Source organism: Sinohyriopsis cumingii, unplaced genomic scaffold, assembly GCF_028554795.1.
Source record: "Sinohyriopsis cumingii isolate HCF-2022 unplaced genomic scaffold, ASM2855479v2 utg000043l, whole genome shotgun sequence".
Taxonomy (NCBI): Eukaryota; Metazoa; Mollusca; class Bivalvia; order Unionida; family Unionidae; genus Sinohyriopsis; species Sinohyriopsis cumingii.
In genome coordinates, this window is record NW_028315864.1 from 494,833 (window position 1) to 521,875 (window position 27,043).

Here is a 27,043-nt window from a genome sequence, read left to right on the forward strand (position 1 = left end):
AGAAGGCCTAGGAACATTCTGAGAGAGTGAGATATGTCTTTGCAAATTTAAAACGTTTAACACATGAATTATATCAGTATCAGCAATGAATGAATCATTTTATGAGATGCTTAAATGGCAGACATGTTGCAGAGAATCTAATCAGCTGTTGTATAAATTACCAGTAGATCCTAGTCTAATTTCATTTTATCTACAGCAAACTGAACATTAGCAACACCTGATGTAATCATAATATCACAATACTTGCAGGCAGCTGACAGTCTGTTTGACTGAAATGATTGACCCTTAAACTCATATTCCTGCAAATTTAAAAGAAAGACAATGACAGTACTATCAACAATATCTTTTTAATTTAAATATTCAACATCAAGTGAGACTTCCTTTTAAAGTCCAGCAATCAGTTATTGTTGTTGTTGTTGTTGTTGTTGTAGGGTTTAACACCATTTTTCAGCATACGATCGACTATACATGGTGGCCAGTATTAATGGTGGAGGAAGAACCCAAGAAAACCCCCAGAAAGAACCACCAACCCACGAAAAGCTACTGGCAAGCTTTCTCGCATACCTACATTGGCAGAATCTGGGACTCGAACCAACGCAGACAGAGGTAAGATGGCAGTGATCAGTAATGGAGAGCACGTTAGACCACTCAGCCATTCAGGGCCCCTATCAGTTATTGTTTAAAATGGATTAAATGGAGACATTTAAATGTGAATCTTTGATGATACATTTCATCTTCTACTGTTTCCACATAAACTTTAAATAGTTTGTCTGTGAACCTGCTCAAAAGGAATGTTTTCATCATGCCCACATCATAAATTCTGAATATGTTCCTCAAGCAATCTTGCCAGTAGATTCTCGTGGGTTCGGTGGTTCTTTCCGGGGTTTTCCCCGAGTTCTTCCTCCACCAGTAATACTGGCTCCCATGTATTGCATATCGTGTGCTGAAAAATGGCGTTAAACCCTACAACAACAACAACAATCCTCAAGCAATTATAAGACATCAATTTGTTCCTCATTGCTGACATTCATTTTTATACAAGACTCCCACTTCATTAAACCACCATATTGACCAACACGTCAAGATAATTGGGAACAAACATGTGGCAAAAAGAATATAGATTACCGGGTAGGTTATTCATCAGTACTGTCAATGAATAATTAATAGAAATTATGCAAGCCCAATTATCTCTACACATCTCATCAAGTCTTTGTACTGGCCATGAAATCTGAATGAATTATAGTCTTGCAATATACTGAAACGCTCTGATTTCAGGGTCACTAGACATTTATTCCATAAAATGAAACCTGATGTCTGACAAGTTGCTAATGCAAGTTTTGTACTATAAACCAGACCAAGATATTCATGTATTCAAAATATTGAAAATATAACTTTTGGTCCAAAATCACCATGGCCACAAATCTCTTCCATATATAGTGCAATGCAATGTTGGGAAGACTGCCATAAATGGCTGTTGTTATTGTAGCTCTTGTTATGGGCTAAACAAAACTTTTCAGCACACAATAGGTTATACATGGCAGTGTTAAAAAAAATCTGATAGTCCAATGCCCTCTAATTTTAGATTGGGAACGTCTTGTATTGTGAGGTGCCCATCGAAAATATTTTAATTTGTCTGAGGAAACTTTGACTGTGCTAATGAAATATGCAAATATATTTTCAAGATGTTGACATACCTGCCATAACACTGTGTAATCTAAATCAGATCACCACTGTCCTACATGAAATTGAGGTCTGATTTTAATCAGATTGAAGCATGGCTTGTCATGCTAAAAATATGATTTGTTACTTCCTCCCGACACGAAACATAAGACTGAGGAAAATTTGAGTTTTGTATGGAAACAGAAAAGGGAACAGACATGCATATGGTGGGTGTATAATAACACACTGAGAGACATTGTATGTCATGCATTAGAAGGATCAAGAATGTAGACAAAACTGGGGGCAGTCCATAGGCAAGACCGTTCTGATCAAAAACACAAATGAAAAGAACATAAGAAAATAACAAAAGATTCAAGCTACTGGATTTGGTACAGTCCGTAAACCAGGTTAATGTACACATCGTGAATGTGCCACTGTAGTGCCAAAATTAAGGTAGTGGCCACATATATTGTTTGTCTTTAGAGTTAATCTGGGGGGTGTGTGTGTGTGAATAAGGTCTTTGTCTATTAAACCAGCAAGTGAGAATCATTTCAGGGATTCGAATGATAGTGTTAAAGGCTTGTCAGGGATGGTCCTGGCTTTTAAAAAGCTGTCGCCAAAAAAATCGCCAACCTCAGTATTTTGTCGCCAATTTTCAAAAAGTGTCGCCAGAACAAGTAGTGTACATTTTTTCAAGTGTTAATTTAGTCTATTAATGTAACAGGCAATGAAAATAACAAAAGATGGGTTAGATAATACTCTAATTAAATCAAGCATTAACAAAATGTTACAAAGTGTTACATGAAGATCCATCGCGATTTTAGGGCTGCCCACTTGTTGAATGCAGTTTCAAAGTCTAATTTTTCACATCTGTACATGCTGATTCTCATTAAATTCTCGAGAGATGAGATGCAGTTTATTTCTGATGTCAGTTTTTATGAGGTTCATCTTACTGAATCTACGTTCACAGTCTTCAGTACTGACAGGTGACACCAGTAGTCTCTCAGCCACCCCCCACCCCACCCCTTATGGCTAGCTTCACAAAGCTTGTAGTGAATTGCTTCCCAAATCCCAAGAATGATCACTGAATGCTGTATAAATTTTCTCGACAAGCAAAATAGAATCTCCATTCCCACAAATGAAACTTACATGAGTCAACACCTGGCAATATTGGACCGTATATATAAGCATAAATTCACACCCAATTTAGGGATTCTTTCACTCCTGTATTTTGAGAAATAAATAATTCTTATTAATTATGAAAAACTGTTGTTTTTTTTTTTTTGCTATTTCTTGTTGCGGAGTTTAAGTCTCTGCAGCCGTAACACGGACTGAAGGCAAAAGGAAAAGGTCAATGAGTAAAATGCTGCACTGGCGACAGATATAATTGTGATTGAGAATTTTTCCATTTGCTTTGTATTTATATGCAGTAGTCGGTACTTCAAAGGTTATCAGTTTTCTATGAAGGTTCAGCAAAACTATTGTATTGGTACATGTAAAAAAAAATAAAAAACAACAAAAGGTTTAGTCATTCGGTTAATTCTATCTGTTCTATTCACGTTTTCAGAAGTCGGTCAGTTGCAGGTATAGTTCGGTAGCATGATTGACTGTATCTCAGCATACAGTACTCAGCCCAGATGTCAACATAAGCAGATTATGATGTAACCATGCACTGTAAAGATGGGGTTGTCAATACGAACAAAGGATCGTTTGTGTAACAGATTGATTCCAGCAGCAGGGAGGGCGAATCCTACAAGCTACTTTTCTGAGACACCCCATCCACTGAAACTATTCCCGATAGAAGCGTTATTTCCATGAAATAACACTTTTATTCAGAAAACGAGACAAAAAAAAAATGTCCTTGAAAATGCTTTGTATTTCCGCTGATATAACGCGAGTTACTTCAATAAATCCGACTCGTATCCGACATAATTTCCACGGTGAGGTATCATCGAAAAATCAGGTGTAGTTTGCGCCCCTCTGCTGCTGTGGGAAGACGAAGATTTCCAAGGAAAAATATTTTCATGTTAACCATACAGTGTATCAAGTCCGATACGGTATCTTGTTCTGGGATCGTGTAAATTTATTGTCACAAATCCGTGCGGGGTTCTTTGAGCGCGACTAAAGAAATTCTTAAACTTATTAATATCCATATCGCCGCTACACCAGGTTTGATGAATATTTCTCAGCGTGTGAACATCAACTCCATTAAACACCGCAAGAAGATTACAGTTATCCCTGATTACTTTTGGTATTTGTGTATAACGCTGAGTAACATAAATCACATCAGTGTTTTTATGACGACCTCGTGAAAATATTCTTGCAGGATTTTTTTGCTTGTCCAGCATCACATCATCATACACTACTAGGTTATTTATTTCCCCGTTAAGGTCTTCCACGGACGGAGCTTCTTCAATATCAGTTATAAATTCAACTACTTCGTCGCCGTCTTCACTCAGCGCTTTTGCACTCTCATTAAAATCTTTTATAACATCATAACAACGTTGATCATCCACAGACGGAGCTATCAAGTATAGTTTGTCCCATTTCATCCACTTCATTATCATGTTCAGTAGCAGTTGCGTTTTACCTGATCCTGACGGTCCTATGATGATCATTCTGATAGAATTTGGTAGCACGGAATTATGCTTGACTGGTTCTTTCCTTCGCGTCGCAGAAAAATCAGTGATCTCCATTTGTATATAAAGAATAATAATTATGGATTTATATTGTGTAAAGTGTAAGGCACGAACCCCTACAAACGACATAACAACCATTACAACAAAAAATAACAGACAAGCACTCTCTGGTAAGTGTGTGCGATGTGGCACAAAAAAATTTAGATTTCAAAAAAAAAGCCTGACAAAGTCAGCGGAGGTGACATCGCAGCAACCCTCGGACGACTTCCAGGTACCCCTTGGGCTAAATATCCTGGAGAAAAACATCTTCCGGGATACAATTACTGCGGTCCAGGGACCCGACTAGATATCAGACTTGATGAACAATCTAAACCAAAACCGGGAGAGTATCCGATAAACGCTATCGACGCAGCGTGTCACATACATGATGTTGCTTATCGAAGTAAAGATCTACAAGACAGGCATATCGCGGATGTGAAATTAATTCATGCACTAAGCGCCATAAAAAATAAATCATTTAAGGAGTCACTCGCTAATTGGTTAATAAGATCAGCGATGAAATCTAAATTAGCATTAGGCGCTGGATAATTAATAACAATGGAAGCGATTTATTATTCCCCGGCCGGATACTGGAGAGGTAACTCAGCAATTAATAAACTCGCCAGCGCAGCAAAAGTAACACGCAAGGTTGCCAAAAAATGGCTGTCAAAACAAGCAATATGGCAAATCTACCTACCGCCACCTCGACAAATCAATTTTGCACATTTTGATGTTAGTACCCCCAATGAAGTTCATCAGGCTGACATACTATTCCTGCCTCATGATACTGTCCGTAGAAAAACATACAAATACGCGCTAACAGTAGTTGATGTTGCTAGTAGATACAAAGAAGCAGAACCGTTAGCGACTAAAACAGCCGCTGAAGTTGCCTCTGCGTTTAAACGAATTTATCAGCGAGGACCTCTAAGCTGGCCCCGATTATTACAAGTTGATCCTGGTAAAGAATTTCAGGGCGCGGTATCATCACTGACAAAGCAGCATAACGTTGTTATACGACGAGGGCATACTGAAATTCATCGGGATCAGGCAATTGTTGAGCGATTTAACCGAACACTCGCTGAGAGATTATTCGGATACCAGTACGCAAGGGAATTCATTTACGATACGAGATCTCGTGAATGGGTTGCAAGACTGCCAAACGTGATAGCCGCACTGAATAATGAAATTACCAGAACAACAAACATGAGACCTGTAAATGCAATCACAAAAAAATATATACCCCCCGTCAGTACACGCAGATATGTTTCAACGCAGCCAGTGACGCTAGCGTCCCCACTGCTGGGTAATGTCACCGTTAGGTATTTATACGAACCAGGCGAACTAGAAGGAGGAAAAAAAAGAGCAACCGATCCCACATGGAGTGTTACTACACATAAGATATCCAGCATAACAAGATCAACTGGGAGAAACGCAATCTACAGATTAGATTCGACTGCTCCTCAGCGTGGATTCACACGCGAGCAACTTCAGGTGATTCCCACGGATACACAATTACCACCTCGATCACTTAAATAACTGCAGCAACACCTCTGCGTCGATTACACTCAAGACAGGTCAACATCACATTTTCACGTGTATGACCGCGACTGCTATCTATTCTATCTACGGTAAATTGTCTTGGGTCGTTTTTCGAATACTGCCACAGCAATAAACAATTACAACTCGCACAGTGATTATTCTGCTGTTGTTGTAATTGTATAATGAGTGTTTCGTCGAGATCAAACTCTCTACCATTTTTTTTGTCGCTCTGTTTGTAACCGGCTAATTTCTTTCTTATTGTATCATCAGCGATTGATCTGTTGATGCTGTCGTTGATAACATCATCTAATACAATTCTTTGTAACTGAGCTATCCTTCTTACTCTTGACACGGCTAAATAAACTAAATTTGACCACTCGATGCGATCATCAACAATCCAAACTGTTGTATCTGAAATAGTTAGTCCCTGCGAACTGTGGATGGTCATAGCGTATCCTAGCGTCCACGGGGATTTGCTCATTTTCAGTGCCTGTTCAACAGCATCAACATCAACGATAACAATATCATTTAATACTAAATTTTGTTTTTCCGTCCCTGACGCAGTCAGGCGTCCTGGAATATCAACATCAATATTCTGCAATCGCGTATCAGCTGGTCTATAACACAACGGCACTCCCAACATGGGAAATTTCTTCTGATGTAACTGAAATAACTGCTGCTGAAGCGTGTCCCTGACTATCTTTCTACTTGCAACAATTAAATCATCTGGTTTCCACGTTTCCCAAAAGTCGCTCAGCTCCGTCTCTGGAATTATTTCACGCATTATCTCACACTGGACTTTATTAGTTTGTAGCCTGATCAACGCCTTAAACTCTTTCAGCGTTTCATCGAGTGCTCTGTGATCGTTAGTTATTTCCTCATAATAATCTACAAAAGTTTTCAGCCACGTGTGTGGAGATTCACCTGTAAATGGCGGTGGTTGACCATGATCGCCGCACATCACCACTGCGGTATTTTTCTTTAGCAGCCAATCCAGAAACTGTTTTAATGTATCCAACGGCACAGTGTCTATCTCATCCCAGATTATTTTCTCGGGAATATATTTCGTCCCCATTCGTTCAGGTGTCCACGTGCCGCCGCTGTATTTGAAAAAACTGTGATACGTGCACGCGTTAACATCCCGTTGTCTCATCTCCCTGGCAAGTCTGTGTGTGGGAGTCAGCACGACCAAGTCAGAGTTTCTAAATAATTCAATCGCCCGAGTTGTTTTACCAGAACCACCAGGGCCGTTCAGATAAACTGTTTTGTGTCTTGTAACAGGATCGTGCACCGGCGGCAGCAACAAAGTTGCCCCCGACGAAACCGTCGAAGATATTTCTGCGCTGCGATACTCATCCTCGATTACAACGTCAGCTGATTCACAATATCCGTGTAACATTTCATTCTTTATTCTCCACGAGCCCCACGATGGATCATCCGATATAACATTATCCAACAGCGCTGAGTGTTTTTTATCGATATAAAATGAATCCGTTGCAACTCTCACTGCGATAACAGGGAATCTATTAATCATCGACAACAAATTTATGGATACATAAGCTAGCATCGAAGATCTCAAATGTGTGTACTGAGATGATTCTCCGTCGATATAACTAAAAACAGTCCCTAGTTTTTCCCCGTTTGACAGAAACACATCTTCGCGGTTACAGAGTATGTTGTTCGTGGCTGCATCAGCGACAACAAGATCCAATTCAGTCTTGTCCATGATTAATCGACTGTGATGTTGTTTATGATCATACGCTCCACCTTGAGTGAATTTCCCTATTATTCTTCATCCTAGATCTTTTGCTGTGCTTGCATCATTTTTGATAATATCGTCGATAGAAGTTTCTGGATATTCTCGTGACCAATCTTCGATGACTTCTTGTGATGTAACCGGAGTTGGCAACCAAACTTCGGTTTGACGACAATAACATATAATCGCTTCGCTGACGGTCAGCGACAACAGTATTCGACTGTCAAGCATGTATCGCAATAACACTATCGGTGCCCATCGCTTCTCAACGAAATGTCTGCCAAACCAAACATAACACACAGGATGTAAATCCTTAGCGAATTTAAACGACGACACACAAGCAAATCCGGTCAAGTCAAAATCAGGCAATGGTCCGTTTACAGCAACTCTTGTCATCGAGTTTGTAACGTGGCCAAACCGTTTAAAATATTCGCTGCATTCTCCACGCCCAAGGAAACTTCCTGGATAACACGCCGTCATGTCCACGGATATCATACCGCGGTGATCATATCGAGTATTCCACAAACCGCCGTGTCCGTATTCAACACAGCTCTGTTGGATATCCGCAAGAAAACTTTTCGGAGTTGGTCTCCATGAATTTCGTTCCTGGGCTACATGCGCGGCAACACCCGGGACAGTAAAACAGTGTCGCAGTAACGTATCAGTGTCCGTCGCATGATATTTTTCTGCGAGTTTTTTCATTTCGTGCTGTAACGCCGCCGTTCTGTATATTTCCCCGTCGGGTCTCACAAACTGATTATATTCTCCATCTTCGCTCGAGAATAACCACACCGACACTGGATCGGTTTTACTTATCCGATGAATACAATCAAACATATTTCCCGAGTAATACTTCACAACACGGTCTCGCGGAAATATCCTAACCTGGTCAGTCCAAGCGTGACTGTTATGATCGATAATATTTATTGAAGCTCCATTGCGATTATATTTTGACTCGTACAATACCGTACCGGTTAACGATGAAACCGTTATAGGAAATCTCAGCGAGCATTCCAACGCGGCAACATCATTTATTGACGCTCCTGTATCCGCTACTCGTTTAGCCCATTCTGTTATTTTATTTTTTCTGATCTCGGTTAGACCATTTCCACGTGGTGCATTTTTAAAATGTTCCATTACTCGCTCAGCTACACAATTCATCCTTGACTCTGTCAACGGCGACACCCTCATCGGGGCGAGTTTATCGACACTTGGTTTCTTTATCGGATAAATTCCATAAACGACCGCGGTCACAGGATACGCTCTGGCATAATACGGTTTATCAATCCCAACAAGTACTCCCGGGTTTGAGTCTTTGCTCAACAAAATGGTTTTTCCGCGCGGATCAAGAACAGGGTCTAGTTTGTCTCTGATAATCCACTTTCGGGTTCCCTCGTCGTCGACTCCAACAATAAATTTTATCTGCACGAAATATCTTCTATCGTCGAGATACTCAATTATATTACGCGCGATTGTATCGTTGATGGTACCATCAATGATGAAACTCAAGGAGTTTTCACGGGAAACTCTTCGAGGAGAAATGCTTTGCATTTCCGGGATAATTTTATACGAAGACCACGTGTGTGCGGCACCATCACGACGAAACTCTTCTTTGGCATCCTTGATAACACCAATTACCGTTGCTAACTCTCTTCGTCGACGATCAGTGGTTAACCGGTCAAGATCGAATCGAGAACCTGCGGGTTTTATTCTGGATAGTCTTTCAAAACTCATTATTATAATTAAGACAAGTATTTAAATAGACAAATATATTATATATAATGAACGGAAACTCAAAGAGTTTCTCATGCAAGTGGATCAAACTAAATTCATCAGCGCCGTGTAACAGACGTTGCAGAGGCGAATACTGTGGACAACATGCTCAACAGGTCCGCGGCGGGAGTCTAGGACCGATACCGTGTATCAGATGCGGCATTGGAGTACGAGGAAAAACGCAATTATGTTCAGCGTGTGGGGGAAAACGCTATCGAGAACTAAAACGGTATTATGATAAAAAATATCCAGCCTCGAACACTCTCTCGGAGCGTGATTACATAAATAAGTTTTCAGACAAATTATGAATTAGACAAATGATTTGCTTATAGTATAATGAATCAAGAATTCGTCCCCGAACAAGAATTTGTTCCACATCCAACTATTCCAAATTATGAAGCGTCACACGATGGTACAGTCAGACACTGCCGGCGACGGAAACCAATCGGTGTTGTATCCAATACCGGTTATCTAAAATTCCATGCTGGAGGAAAAGATTATCTCTGTCATCGTTTCGTCCATGAATGTTTCCATGGATTGATCCCTAAGGGTCTTGTCGTTGACCACGTTGACGGGAATCCGACCAATAATGCCATAAACAATCTTCGGATGGTCACGCAACGCAAGAACTGCCTACTGGGTAACACAGGTCATTGTAAAACAGTTGGAAAATGGGCTGTTAAGTCTCGAAATACAGAGACGGGCCAAGAAATGATATTTCAATCAATGGCCGCAGCTGGCAAATATTTCGGTATTTGTCAACCTTCGGTACAACGAGTCGCAAATGGGATCTACAAAACAGCATTTTCAAAATCGCTCAAACAATATATTTCATTTTCCTACATACAGCTTATCCTCGACGATAACTCGTAAACACTCTCATGCAATTTAAAAATATAAAAAATATAATAATATGAATCACGAAAACATAAATGTCATAATTGTTGAACTCGAAAAATTGCAACAGCGTGGTTTTAATATTTTACTAAACGCTGAAACAATTATGTCAGATTTTGAATCGTTGAATGAGCGCGCCGGCAAGAACAATCTCGCCGCGTGTTATAGGTTCATTAAAAATATACAGAATTACGTTTACGGGTCACTTGCGTCGATAACTGACGATCAGGTATCTGAATTCGTTCCACTGTGCGGCGCAGTTGAGAAGATCAGGCTTGGATTGTCACAACAATATGAGACTCGAAAATTAATCAACACCAGGGTACGACGGCTACAAGGTCACATAAAGAATCTTGGAAACGCTAACACTTCCGAAAACTCTTCGAGTTTCGAAAACTCTTCGAGTTCTGACACGGAAATGCCTACGGGTACTAGTGTTTGTGACTCCGTCGACGAAGTATAAGTGCGTGGAAACGCTATGCGTGGAAAACTCTTTGAGTTTCACACACTGAAAGTGTCTCACGCTTTGTACATTTTCACGGTAAAAAAAAATAATACATTTTTTTTTTGCCCGAGCGATGCTAGCATCGCCAGAGAAATGCTTTGCATTTCCAATTTCAGATTTTGGAAATGTTTTACATTTTCAGAAATGTTTTACATTTTCAGGATTAACTCGAGCGCGGGCGCATCAATACAACAATGAGAATAGTTCATAATCTGTTCTCGTTGACACCAAGCTGTGATCATATGATTTTGCTGTAACTGCGTCAATTGTGACGGAGTTAACAAGAAGTCTTCGTTGCCGTACACGTCAACGATTATTTTAACGGGGAAATACTGTTCTGGGGGCTGTCCCGAGAAACTCTTTGAGTTTCCAAATGCGGTTTTTATTGCCTCGTAAAGAATTTGCTTATCATGAATATGAACTCGTGCGTGAATGTATTCACATTGATACATTATATACAACCGTTTTTTTTTAAATGCGTGCTAGCACGAGAAACTCTTCGAGGAGAAACTCTTTGAGTTTCCAACGATAACTTATGAACCACCTGGCGATGCTAGCATCGGTCGGGGGGCATTTTAGGATTTCACCAGTAAGTTCACGGAGACAGTCTCGCCACGCAGGTCCAACAAATTCCCCCGTTGGTCGGTGAGTTTGAAATTTATCGTTGACAACCACGGATTATTACACCGTAGATAGACAGGATTGATTGGTTCTTGCACAATCAGAAACCCGGGCGGATCTTTTGGTGTGAACGTATACAGGATAAACCCCTGTTGGGCCGTCGTTGTGTCAGCGCTGCCAGCGCTGTAGCTACCGTCGATGACGTCACATACAAGATTGACCGCGATAACATCTGTGATATTTACGATCCCCGGTGAGATGTGTCTGCCGTCCGCGGTAGTACTGTTGTCGTGCTTGAGAATAACCGGCTGCGGTTTTGTTCGCGTGTACGCGGCAAGAATATCTTCGAAAGATTCATCGATGAGATCCTGGACTGATTTTCGTAGCGTGGGCGCGTTATATCCAGGAAGTGTAAAATCTGGAATATCTTCCACGCGGATATTATACAGAGTTGCAAATTTTATTCTTCTGTCCGGGGTAGGATCAGTCAGAAATATTTGAATTACTTTATGATTTATAAATTCCATCGCGGATGCGAGTTTGTTTAGTTTTTCCACGGTTGTGATAATTTTATCACGAGAACTGCTTGCAGTTCCAGGACTTGTTATATCAGAAATATAATCTTGAAAATATACTCGCAACAGTTCTAGCTGTTCTTTATGAAATTGTTTGATCGGATCAAATAAACTAGATTCTATCGCGGTTACGTTCATAACAAGGAAACCAGGGTGCCCGGTTCGGCGAAAACTTAACCCCAACCCGTCTTTGAAGACTGGACTGAAATAAACTCCATCAATTATTGGTGGATTTTGAGGTATACCAAATTTGTCGGTCCGCGGTCTCGCGAAAAGGTCGTGTACTTCTTCTTTCGTGGTCTCGAAATCTGATTTTTCAGGTTTTGGTAGATCCGGTCCGACCTCGGGTTGTTCTTGTGGCCATCCTAATACAGACCTGATTGAGCTTTTATAAATATCCACGGCGTATCCCGGTGTTGAGATTTCAATGACCGTAGACAGCGTTGGTTCGTGCGCGGTCACAGATATTTTGGCTTCCTTGCCGGTGATTCGTTTTATTTGGCGTTGTATCTCATTGTTGATTTCTTCGATCTGATAACTCCCAGTGGGTAGCGTAATTGTATCCCATTCAAGTTCACGTTGTTGTGGGTCCGTGCTTGGTCTCCCGAACACAAACGAATTATTCGGCTGCAAACCACCAAATGATTCCGACCTGATATTGGGCCAGCTGTGATACACACTAAGCTTTGCCAACGCGATTTCACTCACTGGAATTGGAGTTCGAAAATTAATACCGAATTGTGGTGTCGTCGAGGACACTGAGATCATTGTGGTTCTTACCGGTGTTGTGTTTGTGACTATTTGTTGAAGCAGTTCTATTGACATTATTTATTTGTTTAGTTTTCAAATAGTCATTGTACGCATCTGACATTAGTTTGAATTCAGAATCTGATATCAACGCAGCGTCGCTGGATTGCGCGTCTAACGATGATGATATCAGCGATGATAATTTCTGATATGCGGTCGTGGCTGTATTTAATTTTGTCGTGTAATCGTGTAATTTTGTGTTAGCACACGAGGATATTTTTTTTGCTATGATGCCGAAAACTCCTGCCGTGGTTGTGGTCGCACAAACAGAGATCGTGGCAGCGACTACTGCTGTTACCGGAGTGACCGCTGATAGTATTACTCCCGCGGATGCAACAACGGCGGATACTGAATAAACCATAACGTCTAACACTGTTATGCGTCTGCGGTATTTTTTTACTTTTTGGGACGTCGCGTCGATGACAGTTTTTAACTCAGATTGCCACTCACGGACTTGATTGTATCTATACGCGGATGCTTCCATTATTACTTTACCCGGTGACCAATTAAGGTGTTTCGGCGACAAATTCCAGACAATACCAGTAACTGACTGTGGCTAATCCTTCCGGATTTTCGGCTTCCAGCGTAAAAGTTTCTTCGGTTCTTTTGTTTATCACCACAGACGCAACTCGGGAAAACTTGCTAGTTAAATCATGTCTGGTAGATATCTTAAATTCTACAGCAGAGAGTACTGTCAGTCTGTATATTCCAGTAACATCTGCAGTATGTGTAATAGTCTTGTTTTGTTGTGACCATGTTTCCCTTCCTGATTTTATCGTACACACAAGGTTTTTTGGGGTTACTCCGGCAGGAATTTTAATTAAATTAAATTTTTCCATTATCTGCGGAATTCCATTTACTACGTTATCTAATGTTTCCTTAATTTCGGTGAGTTTCATACTGACGGCATTAGGTTTCCCGAAGAACTCATCTACGGTGTTAAGAACGTTTCTGCGAAGTCTTCCAAACTGGGTCACATGAACATCATACTCAGCTCGTAACGTGGATAATTTGGTATCTATGACGCTGTCGGCTGTGTCCACATACTGTTTGTTTGCTGCATCGTCGTTCGAGGCTGGATCTCTGAGTACGGTTATTTTGTTTCCATTCATGCTGAGTTCTCCTGTCATCGTGTCACCGGCTTTTTTCACACATTTATCAACACCTTTATCAATACTGTCTTTGATGCTTGCGATTGATATATTCGAGTCCTTGATCCGGCCGCCATCACTAAATGCAACGAAGTTATCCTTGGTAGCTCCAAGAACTCTGCGAATTATATCATTCCACTTAATGTTGCTCGTTCTTAGTTTTCCTTGCTTGTCTTGGAAAATAGCAACTTCATCTGGGTCAACTCCGGCTAGATTCAAAAGATTTTCGACTTCATCTCGGGTCGCATATTTTGAGAGATCAGCATCTGTGCTTGGTTTACCTCTTCGTGTGAAAGGTCTTCCGTAAATATCTACCATTATTTGTTATTGCTGTTTTTCAAATGCTAGCATGAAAATGCTAAGCATTTCTCGATGCGGTATATTCATGCACTACTCGATGCGGAGACGTTGCTGGATTTCTTGAGATTGCATCAAGAACATTTAAAACCTCGTTCCCACAAATGGGCGGATCAACTAATGTTTGTGTTGGTAACGTCGACTGCCACACTGGAACATTATAAAATCTGCTGTTGAGAGTGCGAGGCACTCCGCGGACATACCTGAGAAACTCAACTGGCGGTGCTAAACCGTACGAATCAAAATAGATAATTCCACGTGGATCGATCGCGTAAGCAACCCAGTGAGTTCCAGGACCGTCTTTGTTGTCGAGATTGATAATGCCAGTTTCTGGATTATTCGGTTGTTGCGGTAATTGATCTCGCATAAATACTCCTCTGAAATGTTTTATACGCAATTTTTTAACAGCATCTAATAAATCAAAATTGCTCATTGGAGACTGCGTCTCACGAAGCGTTTTTAAACCCGTTTTGGGTACCATGATGCCGGAGTTCCTGGTAGTCTTAGCCCTGATCCGCGAGCGGATCTCCCCTTTTTTTTGTACCCGTGTCCGGTTGCTTTCTTTAGTGCCATTCCAGCTGCGGTTCCAACTGCACCAAGTGCTGCTGCCTTTGCTACGGCTGGTGCTGCCGCGGCAATCAACGCCGGTATTGCTGCGAGAAGAGGAAATATTCCACCGGTTTTAGTCATGTCCTTGATAGCTGCAGCAGAGAAATTAAGTCGGACACCGGTTTTTGCTGTTAGTGCCTTATTAAAATGTTTAATCTGAGTATTAGTCAACGACAGCTTGTTTGGACCACCAACAAGTTGATCTCGTTTTAGTGTTATTGATGTCCCGCACGTGCTTGCGTTCTTCGATTGCAATTTCTTTGTCTGACCGGAAGTCAAGGTGACATTAACGTGACTGTATGACATTATATTTCAGAAACTAATCTAATTGTTACATGTTTTTGGAAAACATCACATGTTTTCTACGGGAGCGTCAATAACTCTCATTCGTCCGCCAACACCTTCAAGCAGCATTGCTTTATCGGAGAGTATAACCGCGACAGCTCTAAACCCACCAGCGGGAAACTCACCTACATGAGCTTTGAAGTGTATATCAACGACAGATTGTTTTGTTAGATCCAAATGTTCCAGCGAGAAGTAGTAAATGGGATACAGCGTTGTAAAATCCAGTTGTGATATCTGCAACCCGGTATCGACGTTTTGATCGCGTCCCATAAATGTCATCAGACGATGATACGCACGCGCAACTTGATTATTTTCAAAATCTATCGTTATATCCTCGGATGGTTCTTGATGCCCGTTTATTCGCAGCGAAACTTCAGAGACAGCAAGTTTGTCAAATATCATATGCGATCGTGTTTGACTATTTACTCTTGCGTTAGTCTGGAGTGCAACAAAAATATGTCGCGGCGCTGATATTCCCTGTTGTGATGATATATGCCACGTAAACTGCCCAAGACCGGCACCTTGAATGGAATCTGTTGATGTTGTTAACCACGATATCAGTGATTTACCGCCTGTGTCCATGAAAGAGAGTAACCGTTGCTCTTCAGTGATTGATGGGGACATCACTGGCATCCACAATGCAAGCTTGAATAATATTACTTTACCGGCAGCGACACCAGCATCATCGTCTCGCCAGATAGCGTCAACGTCATCACTTTTTCGGTTAAGTACAACTGTATGATTGGCTCCAAAAATAACCCTTCTGACATGTCTGCAAAATCCAAAGATGTGAGACAGTGGAATTGCGCATGAAAATCTCCTACGGTCACCTGATAACATTAATTTACGCGTAGCAAAACCAAGATTGTGATTAGGGTTGTGATGAACTATCGGCCACACATCAGCATCAGCGTTATCGGCAAAGTTTCTTGGTCGTCTTACAATGCTAGATCTATGATCCGGGTTATCAGAATTATCCTTAGCGAACATCATAGTCGGACCAGCTGATCTAGTGTAATCATCTGAGTATCTCGCTAATCCCAGGATTGTTGTAGCAACGTCAACATTATCCTGAATTATTTCAATTTCTCTTCCGTCAATGTTGTATGAAGCACTTTTGAACAGCGCCATGATACCGTTGTTAACAAAACCAACTCGAACATTAGCTCCGTATGCTGTATTAGCGACAACATCTGTTACAAGTTCACCCGTGACTTCAAGAAATGCTTCAGCGGGCAGGAAATATCTACTTGTATCCTGGACTCGTAATTCAATTCGTCCGCGTTGATTAGGTACTGTTGCCTCATAAGAATAATACTGATAATCGCGCACGGACTCATCTTTGAGTGTTGGTGCATCCATGTCGAACGCTGGATCAGATATAAGTTTAAACATTTTATATAAAATTATCGTCTTCTAAAACGAAATCCGCTTCCTGATATCAGGCTTGTATTTATTTGTTCGGGTGTTTGGGTTACAAGCTCTGCAAGTTTTTGATTGGCGGCCTGATTTATTATTTTACCGACATCCGCTGGCATAAGTTCAGTACTCGCCAGTTTCACCGGTGGTGGTTTTTTTGATCTGCGAATTAACCGTGACAGTCTGTCCTTGATTGACGCGAATGCTTTCCCGGCGAGATCACCAACAGATCCAAGGGCTTTATCCTTGACAACATCAATAGCTTTCATCGACAATTGTTTTGCAATCGGTAATGCCTTAGGGGCTATTCTTGAAAACAAACCAGTAATTGTATCACCGAGACCATCTCCGTAGGTTGCTCTGTATACTGGTAATCGCGAGTTCACTACGCGGACTGGTAACACGCTAGCGTGTCTAGGTTGAGAATTGTGCACGATCATTTTATTTAATTATTGTTTCTCTAACTAAATTCACTAGTCGCTGTGGTAACCATCCGTGAGTTCATCAATGAGTCCCCGGTATGTACTTATATCCATGATGCCACGCTGAAATAGTCGCTGACAGATACCTGCGGCCTCATTTATAATTTCTGGGGAGTTGTTTCCGGCGCGTTTTCCTCCGATGAGAACTTCTAGTCTGGACACATCGTTGACGACGCTATCAGGACAGATGTGGTTATTATATCCGCTGCCTGTTTTCTCTTTTTCTTGTTGTTCTAATTCAGCAATTTTTTTGTTTATTGCTTTAATTTCTTTTTTATTTTTATAATATGCAGCAATTGCGGCTTTGTGCTTAGCCTTATTTTCCGGATTGCTTTGGTCCAGTTCCTCTGTTTTTTGTTTATTTATTGAAAGATCGAGCTGTTCCCTTATCAGTTTATCTTTTTTCATGATTAATTCTCCTATTTGTTCGGGAGACGACAGCCGAGTTTGCGGCGGCGACGAAACAGAAGTGGTAAAATCATCATCGTCATCGGGAGCGCTAGCGCCCATTTGTTCACGCGATAAAAATTCAGGCACTGGATCGGGCAGTGTCATTTGCGGGGTCTGTTTTAGAGCTTGTGTTTTCTTCGCCGGTATTTTTGCCTGCTTTTTCATTTCCCTTTCCTGTATTTTTGCCTGCTTTTTCATTTCCCTTTCCTGTATTTTTGCCTGCTTTTCCATTTCCTTTGCCTTCATTCGTTGGTCTCTTAGTTCCTTATTAACCCCAATTACGCCAGTTTTTATAAAATTATAGGTATCATCAATGTTAGCTATTCGAGAAATGCCTCGGTTTACTTTATAAACATAATCCCGCCACTCTCCCTGAGTCATACCCGAGGCAGCTCCTGGTTTTAGAAATTCTTGCCGGTTAGGATAATTTAAGACAATCCAAGCAGAAAACTCCCTAAGCTCATCTATGTTAGTAAGCGGAATATTTTTTATTTCAGTAATACCATCTTCGGTAAATTTATTAATAAATGTTTCCTTAGCAACTGTCACTACTCCGGCGGCACCTGGATCAGCTGCGGCACCTGCATCTGCCTGTTGCTGTTTAAGTTCTTCTATTGCTTGAAGTAACCCTTGTTTTGTTTTGGTAGGGTCGGCAGGATCAGGTTTTCCTACAATTGCAGTTTTAATTTCACCAGTAGCTGCTGTAATAGGCTTAAATAATTCCTCCGCAGATGTTGCAAACTCAACTCGCGCTTCTTGTCTTGCTTTTAATTTTTCTTTGACGGAATCACGAACCGGAAGAAATTTTTTAATCGCGGCTAGTCGTTGTCGTGCCAATCTAGTTGTGAGTGCTTCTCCGATATTTGCCATTATTTATTTATCAATGATTTAATTCCGTTAACATGAAAATGTTTCCTTGGAAATCTTCGTCTTCCCACAGCAGCAGGGAGGGTGCAAACTACACCTGATTTTTCGATGATACCTCACCATGGAAATTATGTCGGATACGAGTCGGATTTATTGAAGTAACTCGCGTTATATCAGCGGAAATACAAAGCATTTTCAAGGACATTTTTTTTTTGTCTCGTTTTCTGAATAAAAGTGTTATTTCATGGAAATAACGCTTCTATCGGGAATAGTTTCAGTGGATGGGGTGTCTCAGAAAAGTAGCTTGTAGGATTCGCCCTCCCTGCTGCTATTCCAATGCATTGCTTAGTCAAGTTTGTGGCTTCCTTTCATTCTCCCTTTTAATTTATGCAGTCCAAATCCATGATTGTACATGTATGTACAAATTAAATAACCAAAAAGTCTGTCGCCAAAAAAAATCGCCAGATGGGATATTTTTGTCGCCAATAAGGAAAAAAAATCTCAATTTGCGACATTGGCGAAGCCCAGGACGATCCCTGCTTGTGGTGTTTGTTGTTTTTTTTCTCCACCCAATGTTACAGTGATTACATTCCAGTTACCAAGCTGTCATCTATTCAAGCTGGTGCGACCAGGTTGCACACTATGTATATAGAGTTAATCCCTGTATGTCATCTTTGAATTAAGCCATTGACTTTTGTCTCTAAGTAAATGATTCTGTTTCTCGATGAGTTAACTGTTTCTTTTTATTTCATTAATTGTTAGATATGAAATGTGAATGTATAGATCTGTCATATTTTCCCAAAGCCTAGTCAAAACTGTCTTGACAGAAGATATTATAACTGAGCATTCATAATGTTGACACCTAATACCTTAATAACAATGGGAGAACCTCCAACTAAAACAAAACAAATATTAACACTGAAGAAAATAATTACTGTAACTGAAAGAAGTGAAAAAGAGCAGACCAAATAGCGGTTTAAACATCAGTAAAGCAAATTTAGGGTGTTATAAAGGAAAACGAGTAAATCAGAAATGATTTCATATGCTAATACATGTACGTGATCTTCAAACGTAAATGTGTTTTCATGTTTAATGATAGAAGTATACATTTATTGCATTTTAATTTTGTTTTTTGATGAATGCATACAATATTTTAGCAAGAACTATTAATTCAGAATAGAATATATGTACAGTGATTGTGGTTATATTTCACCGTTCTAAAACTGCACTTTGGAAACTGGTCTTTTTGTACAAACCTGTTATGAGAGACCACCTGTCTTGAGAGGCTGTTTTTGGTTGGCAGAAGGGATGGTCTATCATAACAAGTTTTACTGTACTATAATTTCCCATGAAGTATCTGCATGGGAAAACAAGAACAAGTTTTTTTTCTGAGTGATACTGCATTACATGAGGAGTATAATATCACTCAGAAAGAAATGAGGACATATTTACATATTTTCTGATTCAAATGTAGAAATGTATTTATCATATATTGATTTTTGCTCTCTATGAGCAATTTTAAAACCCGTTTCAACTGCCATTAAAAAAAGAGAAAAAACTGTATTTATCTTTCAAAAAAGATGCCTCTTTTCAAGGCTTGCATGCATCATCAACAGTAATGCTCTACATAACAACATTCTAATGTCATGACATATGCACCTGAAGATAATTTAACATTGCAACAAAACAAACAAGTATTTTTCAACTAGAACAAATGCTATTTGCAATGAATTTCTTTTATTAAATAATGGAGAAAAAAAACACTTTTGAAGCAAACTTGTTTCATTTGTGGTAATTTCAGTGGAATACATGACCATACAAAAATAATAACAACAAGTATTCACATGCACTAACAACAAACTTGGTGGCATGTTGGGCATGTATTGTTCAGTATGACACAATGGAATATAGAAAATTTCACTAACAATGTATAAAATAATGATCATATAATATACAATGTATAAAATAATGATCATATAATATACATATTAGTACAATATGCAGAGGATGTGTCAACCATGTACTTAACTGTATCATCTCAACTCAACTCACACACTTTTCATTTTTCTGCCCCTGCCTGATCATTTTTAATTTTGTTTTTCGTGTCCAGTGCCTACACTAGAAAAAACTAGAATCAGAAATGAACAACGGTTGCAATTATATGGATGTAACTATTGTTCTCTAAATTATTAGGCATTAGTATTACATACATACATACATTACATACATACATACATACATACATACACACACATACATACATACATACATGGATTCATCCATACATCCATACATACAATTCTATGGTCATACACTATGTAACAGAATAAAGCAAAACAAACAAGTTCATTCTCTAAGCTATAAAATGAAAATTTAAGAGGAATCTGCAGTATTACGAATCAAGTCCAGAATAATTCTAAAAAAGTTTTACAAGTCCAAAAGAATGGCATTCTGAGTTAATTCCAGGTCCTCAAATGTGCTGATGTGCCAAGAGTCTTAGTATATCACAATAGCATTGTTTAGAAATCCTTTGAATAAATAATCCCAGAATAATATTATAGTCTAGAGTCAATGAGCACTTTGAATTCCAGTGAATAAACAAAAAAAAGGTTTCCTTTCAAATTATATAAAAAACAATAACACATTTGCAGACTGATTTTAAAACAAGAATATATGAAATAAGAATGAATTAATTGTCTACATCCTTGACTGCATCACAATATTTTTCTCCACAATACATGAATTATTTCACAATACCCCACATTGCAATTGAACCCATCTAACTAAACCATCAAATGGGAAATCTCCCTGAACTTGTAAACAAATTCATTATTACAACTGATTTTAAGACTCCTATGCAACCTACAGGCATGCACCAAAAGGAAAAGACACAATACATACATGCACAACTAGCTAGTTTCATATCAAATTAAACTACTGTTTAAAAAGATACAAACATCTGCAGAATATTTACCGGGCAGTGACAACTATTTGCAAGAGTTTCATGCTAGCATGCTGTTGGCACACAAACCAAGTCATGTTTAAGCAATTCAAAGAAAAAACTGTGTATATTTATTTAGGTTGATTTGGAGCTTGAAGGCATAGAAACACAAGTAGGTTCTTTAGTGCTATGACTTTCATCCAAGATTGTGGGTTGTGGATGGAGTTTTCTGTATACATGACTTTTTGCTAATGATTGCAAGTTGTAAAAAGATGCTTACTAGAATCTTAGTTCAAGGACTAAACTTATTTACAAGTTAGTGGAATTTTCCACTGAAATGTCTAGTTTTCCAGAACATTCTATTGCATCGAAGATCAAGTGGAGATGTATAAATAGGGAGCAGATAAACAAAAATTCATTCCTCTTTTTAAGATTAGTCTGTGGAAAATCCATTGGATATCACTTTTTTACAGTGTTCAGATATAATTTAAGAGGAATTATTTATTAAAATTATTAATTGGAATTACTAAGTGCTCACTAACTTTAAATTGAATTAACTTTGTTATGTGTTTAGGCTCGAATAAACAGTAACACAGAAAGAGTGAAAACAACAAGCTTTTTAAAATTTAACAAATAATTTATTTTCCTAGAAAATTCTGTAAAAATGAAAAAAGGAGAAGAACTTATGGTTTCAAGAATCAAATCCAAAAATAATCTAAGAATAATCCACGAATTAAATTGCAAAAGTCCTAGTAATAAATGTTCTAATAATTTCAAGTTCGAATCCTGATGGAAAATCCAAGATGGATGACGATGACGTATGCTGTAGTCAGTACTATGCTTATCTACAGTTCCTTGTAGAAATACAAATAATGGCACTCTGGTATTGGAAATCCAAATTATACTTGTAAACGCTGTCTTTCCAAAATTTCTACATGAGCACTCCTTAAAATATTTCCAGAGAATAAAGAATTAATCCTTTTGAAATCCAACTGATCTGAAGATAATTAACTCAAAATCTGGCAACAACAAAGAAAACAACTTGATACAAGCGTAAAAGCCCAAAAACTGGGAGAGATGTCTCTAAAACATAGGTTATATTGTATCAAAAGACACAGTTTCGAAATTCCCCCAAGTTGCGAAATCAAAAGGGGGGTCACGTGATCGTGTTTATATCACGTACACAAAATATGTGCTTGATTAGACCAATGATTTTATTCCCAGAATAAAAATAAAAAAAGTGTTTACTTCTTAACCCATGTAGTCCCATCATGACCTTGACAACAACCAATCATTTTAAAATAAAATAGAACTTTGTTTACTAATTTTGAATCAATGTCAGAATTTAGATCAACACCTGGTGCTTATAAACTAACAGTCAAGGTCAAACAATTTTCTGAAAATGTATCATCTCAAATTTAAAACTGACAAAATATTAAATTAAAATAAATATGAATTATATCAGATATAAGTAACAACATATTTTATTTTGGAATTAATGAGAGCTCATTCAAAGACATTTTGGATTACATCATTGTGGTGCACCAGGCCAATATGTCTGCAAGCAGGTCTGTTGCCAACGTTTGGAAAGTCACATTTTCATGCCATGCTGGCACAGACTAGAAATTAAATCTGGACTGCAAGCTAACAGTATTAGTTTCAAGAGAGGAATGATCATCATGAAGAGGTTGGTACCAGAAAAAAGCAGTGAACTGGCCTTGCAAACAAAATTGGAACTTCTTCATTTTTTAAAATTTCTACTTACCCAGTACTAAACTCTTACCATCATGCACTTGACCAGCAAAAACATCAGCTAGTACAGGGTATCAGGCTATACAATTTATACAACTCTGCAGGATAAACTGAAGTGTGTATTAACAGACAGGAGAATGGACAGATAGAATACATCATTTCAATTTCAACCCTTCACAGGATCTCATTAATGTATCTTACCAGAGTCTTGTTTCCATCAATTATTACTGTGTGGTTGGTTGTCATGGCAACAATTCCTACACTCAAGTTGACCCTCAATGCGTACACATTGCCTGAAAAGTAGATCACTTTCTATTTAAATGAAAAAGTTAAAATTAAATAAAAGTATTTATTAGGAACTGTTCAATTTAATTTATCCTGGGTAAGAAGAATGCACTTTCTTATGCAAAATGGAGATCTAAACCGATTTTTTTCATGTTTTGTTTTTTAATTACAGTTTTAATATCATTTACATTATAAGTTATCCCCTAACAGAGTGGAAGTAAACTGAAACTGATCAGGCCTTAAGGACAAGTCAACATAAAGTAAATTATGGGAAGAAATGCAAAAAATTACACTTAAAAAACCCCAAAAAGCATCTCTGAAATAAAAAATGCAGTTATAGGTGACTGTCATGCCTCATGGCATTGCTTCTCATATTCTGTTGGTAACAATTACAAGGATTTTCTCTAATATCAGTCTGTCTTTCTGTTTATCTTTTCAATAATTACTGGAGGGAGGTGTACAATGAAACTGATTCCATCCCATAACTAGCTGCTTAAAAGTGGCTACACTGTACAACAAATCAGATTATTTGTCTCAGTTTCAATTTGAAAATATCATTTTTATTTTTAATATTTCAAAATCACTCTTACTGAATTACTGCATCCCACCAATCCAAACTTGGAATTATGAGGTAAAAAATGCAAAGAATACAAACAAGTTTTAATGGATAGGACCTTAGATTTGCTTCAAACTGGCTTAGAAAAATTGCCATAAAATACAATATAATTTATAGTATGAAATATAATTTTTTTCTCAAACATTTGGCATTTGTTTGATTTAAAGGTTTTACAAGCCTAGTGGATGCCATGTTGCATTACTACTTTCTATTATATGAGTAACAACAAATTTCTTCAACTGTTTCACAAGCATTATGTCATATTTATTTAATCTGCGTTCTTTGTTAGCTATGGGTTATGTAAAATTTTATTTTGTAGCTGACCTTGTTCAAAATCAAGTACATTGCCAACCTAACCTGAATAATTGGTTTTATTTAATTCTGATAAGAAACTAATACATTGCTAACAGAGTTTAGGTTTAATATTTAGATCATTATCTACAGAAGTAAACATATTTATCTTGGGCTGAATAATTCAAAAGACATTGTGTTTACCATGTTCTTTTTTATAATTTTGGTGACCTGACAAAAGTGCACAAGAAAAATGTGCGATGACATAAGCATACAGGCAAAAGCATGCAGCAACAAATGTGCACATAACAGCGTGTGAACAAATGTTCTTACAATATAATGCATTAAATAAATAAAACATATAAATTTGCTAAAAACAATGTTTGCTTATTTACTTAGAATGTTTAGTACTTTATGCACGGCAGGTGCCCTATACACACTTGTTGTGAAATGTTAACAAACCTATTATTGACTTACTAAAATATTGAGAGGAAAGAAAGAATATTGTGCAAAACTAACCTGATTTATGTATAAATCATAAGTAGAAATGTTAGATGTTAATGTTATGAGCTATTCCTCACGAGTAATCTTCTAACGGTACTGTTCCATATGTTGGGACCAAAACCTGGAGATAGTGATTAAGACAAACGTACTTTGATTTAGATGCCTCTGATTGTCCGAACAAAATCTCTCAAATTTCAATTTGTAGTGATCTTGTTCTTTATGAAAGTGTTCGATTAGCTTGAATACTGATGGATGATGACAATCTACCATCTATTGAAATGAACGATACCAGGCTACAACTGAGTTGTTGGTGTCTTCTCAGTTAACATTTTTGTACTGTCTTCTCAGTTAACCTTTTTTATTGTCTTCTCAACCTTATCTTTGTACACATGTGTGCTTTTGTCTTGCACGTATTTGTTGGGTTGTTTATCATTGCACGCAGTTGTCAGCGCACTTTTGATATAGTGCCTATAATTTTAGTGACAGAATCTTCTAGAAAAGAAGTTTCTACTAAGTAATTTTTTTTTCAAAAAAAATAATTGTGACCTAGGTTAAATAGAGGGCTTTACAATCTTGTTTACTGGGAAAATGATTTATTTCTGTGGTAACATCTGGGCTGAAATCATTTATATTGTTTGTATTCAGATTTTGATATGGGTGAAATTATTTATTATTCTCTGGAAATACAAAGAGTTCTAAATAGTCATGGTAAGAGACCTTAACTGAAAATTAAAGTGATAAACCAAAGACTGACCAATGCGACATTAGTACATTAGAGACTAAAGTGCACTACAGGCACATTAAGCACTTTCAGCATTGGAAAATTATTTGAAATACCACTAAAGTTTATTCAGAAGTTTATTCATTAATACTTGTGATAGAAATTGTAGGATTATTTGGGATTTAGTTTGCATTACCCTAAATTATTTTTACATTTTCAATTTGTATTCTATGGAAAGAAATTATTTGTTGAATTTTACGAAGTTTGTTGCTTCTTTATTCTATTACTTATCTTAAGACCGAAGAGTCATAATAATTAAATGTTCACGAAAAAAATTAATTAGAACAGCTGCATATATTCTTGCAATTGCTGGATTAGCTCAATAAAAAATATTGCATAACTAAATCCACAAAAACTGTGCATGTTTCAAGGCCTACCTTTATTGTTTCATTAAACCCTTCCTATACTCGAATAATTCTTTTAAAAAAATGGATTTTCCTTCAAAATTTCATTTTGAGAATAGAGCGTGTATATACCCCAAAAACCTGTACTGACACCATATCCATCACAGTAACCCAGAAGTAAAAATGCACAATCCATGACAAATATAATGTTATCCTGCTGTGCATGAATCAATTTTTACAAATATTTTAAAATGTCATCACAGCTGCAATTTATACATATTTGACCTCTGACCCCCTACCAGGGATCCCAGTGGCAGAACCCTAGAATGACAACCCTCATGTAGATAGTTACCACAAGGACAACAAAGATCTCCATTGTTATAATGAGGTAGTCACTGTCCATTACAGCCAACCACATTCTGTACCAAACTGTCCTATACCTAAAACCGTCATTCATACAAAAATCACAATATATTAGGAAAAGCATATTATGCAAAACTGTGATATAATGGGCACTGTCAAAACTGTGATATAATGGGCACTGTCAATACTGTGATATAATGAGCACTCTCAAAACTGTGATATAATTGGCACTGTCAAAACTGTGACATAATGGGCACTGTCAAAACTCATATAATGGGCACTGTCAAAACTGTAATATAATGGGCACTGTCAAAACTGTAATATAATGGGCACTGTCAAAACTGTGATATAATGGGCACTGTCAAAACTCTGATATAATGGGCACTGTCAAAACTGTGATATAATGGGCACTGTCAAAAATGTGATATAATGTGCACTGCCAAAACTGTGATATAATAGGCACTGTCAAAACTGTGATATAATGTGCACTGTCAAAACTAATATAATGGGCACAGTCAAAAATGTGATATAATGGGCACTGTCAAAACTGTGATATAATGGGCACTGTCAAAACTGTGATATAATGGGCAATGTCAAAATTTATTAAATAATAGCATTCTGAAAAGGAAATGCAGATATAAGACCAAGCTTCACCTTGTTTTCTTTCAACCATATA

The 27,043-nt window shown here is 38.2% G+C and overlaps 1 protein-coding gene across 1 annotated transcript in view; it reads right to left on the minus strand.

Annotated features, from left to right (window-relative positions):
* LOC149774984 (sialin-like) overlaps nucleotides 1-27,043 on the minus strand; it is a 142,979-nt gene that overhangs the window by 109,766 nt on the left and 6,170 nt on the right. Inside the window, exon 3 of the mRNA XM_089944572.1 lies at nucleotides 23,385-23,476. Coding sequence (XP_089800698.1) covers nucleotides 23,385-23,476 — 92 coding nt within the window. The remainder of the gene's footprint in view (nucleotides 1-23,384; nucleotides 23,477-27,043) is intronic.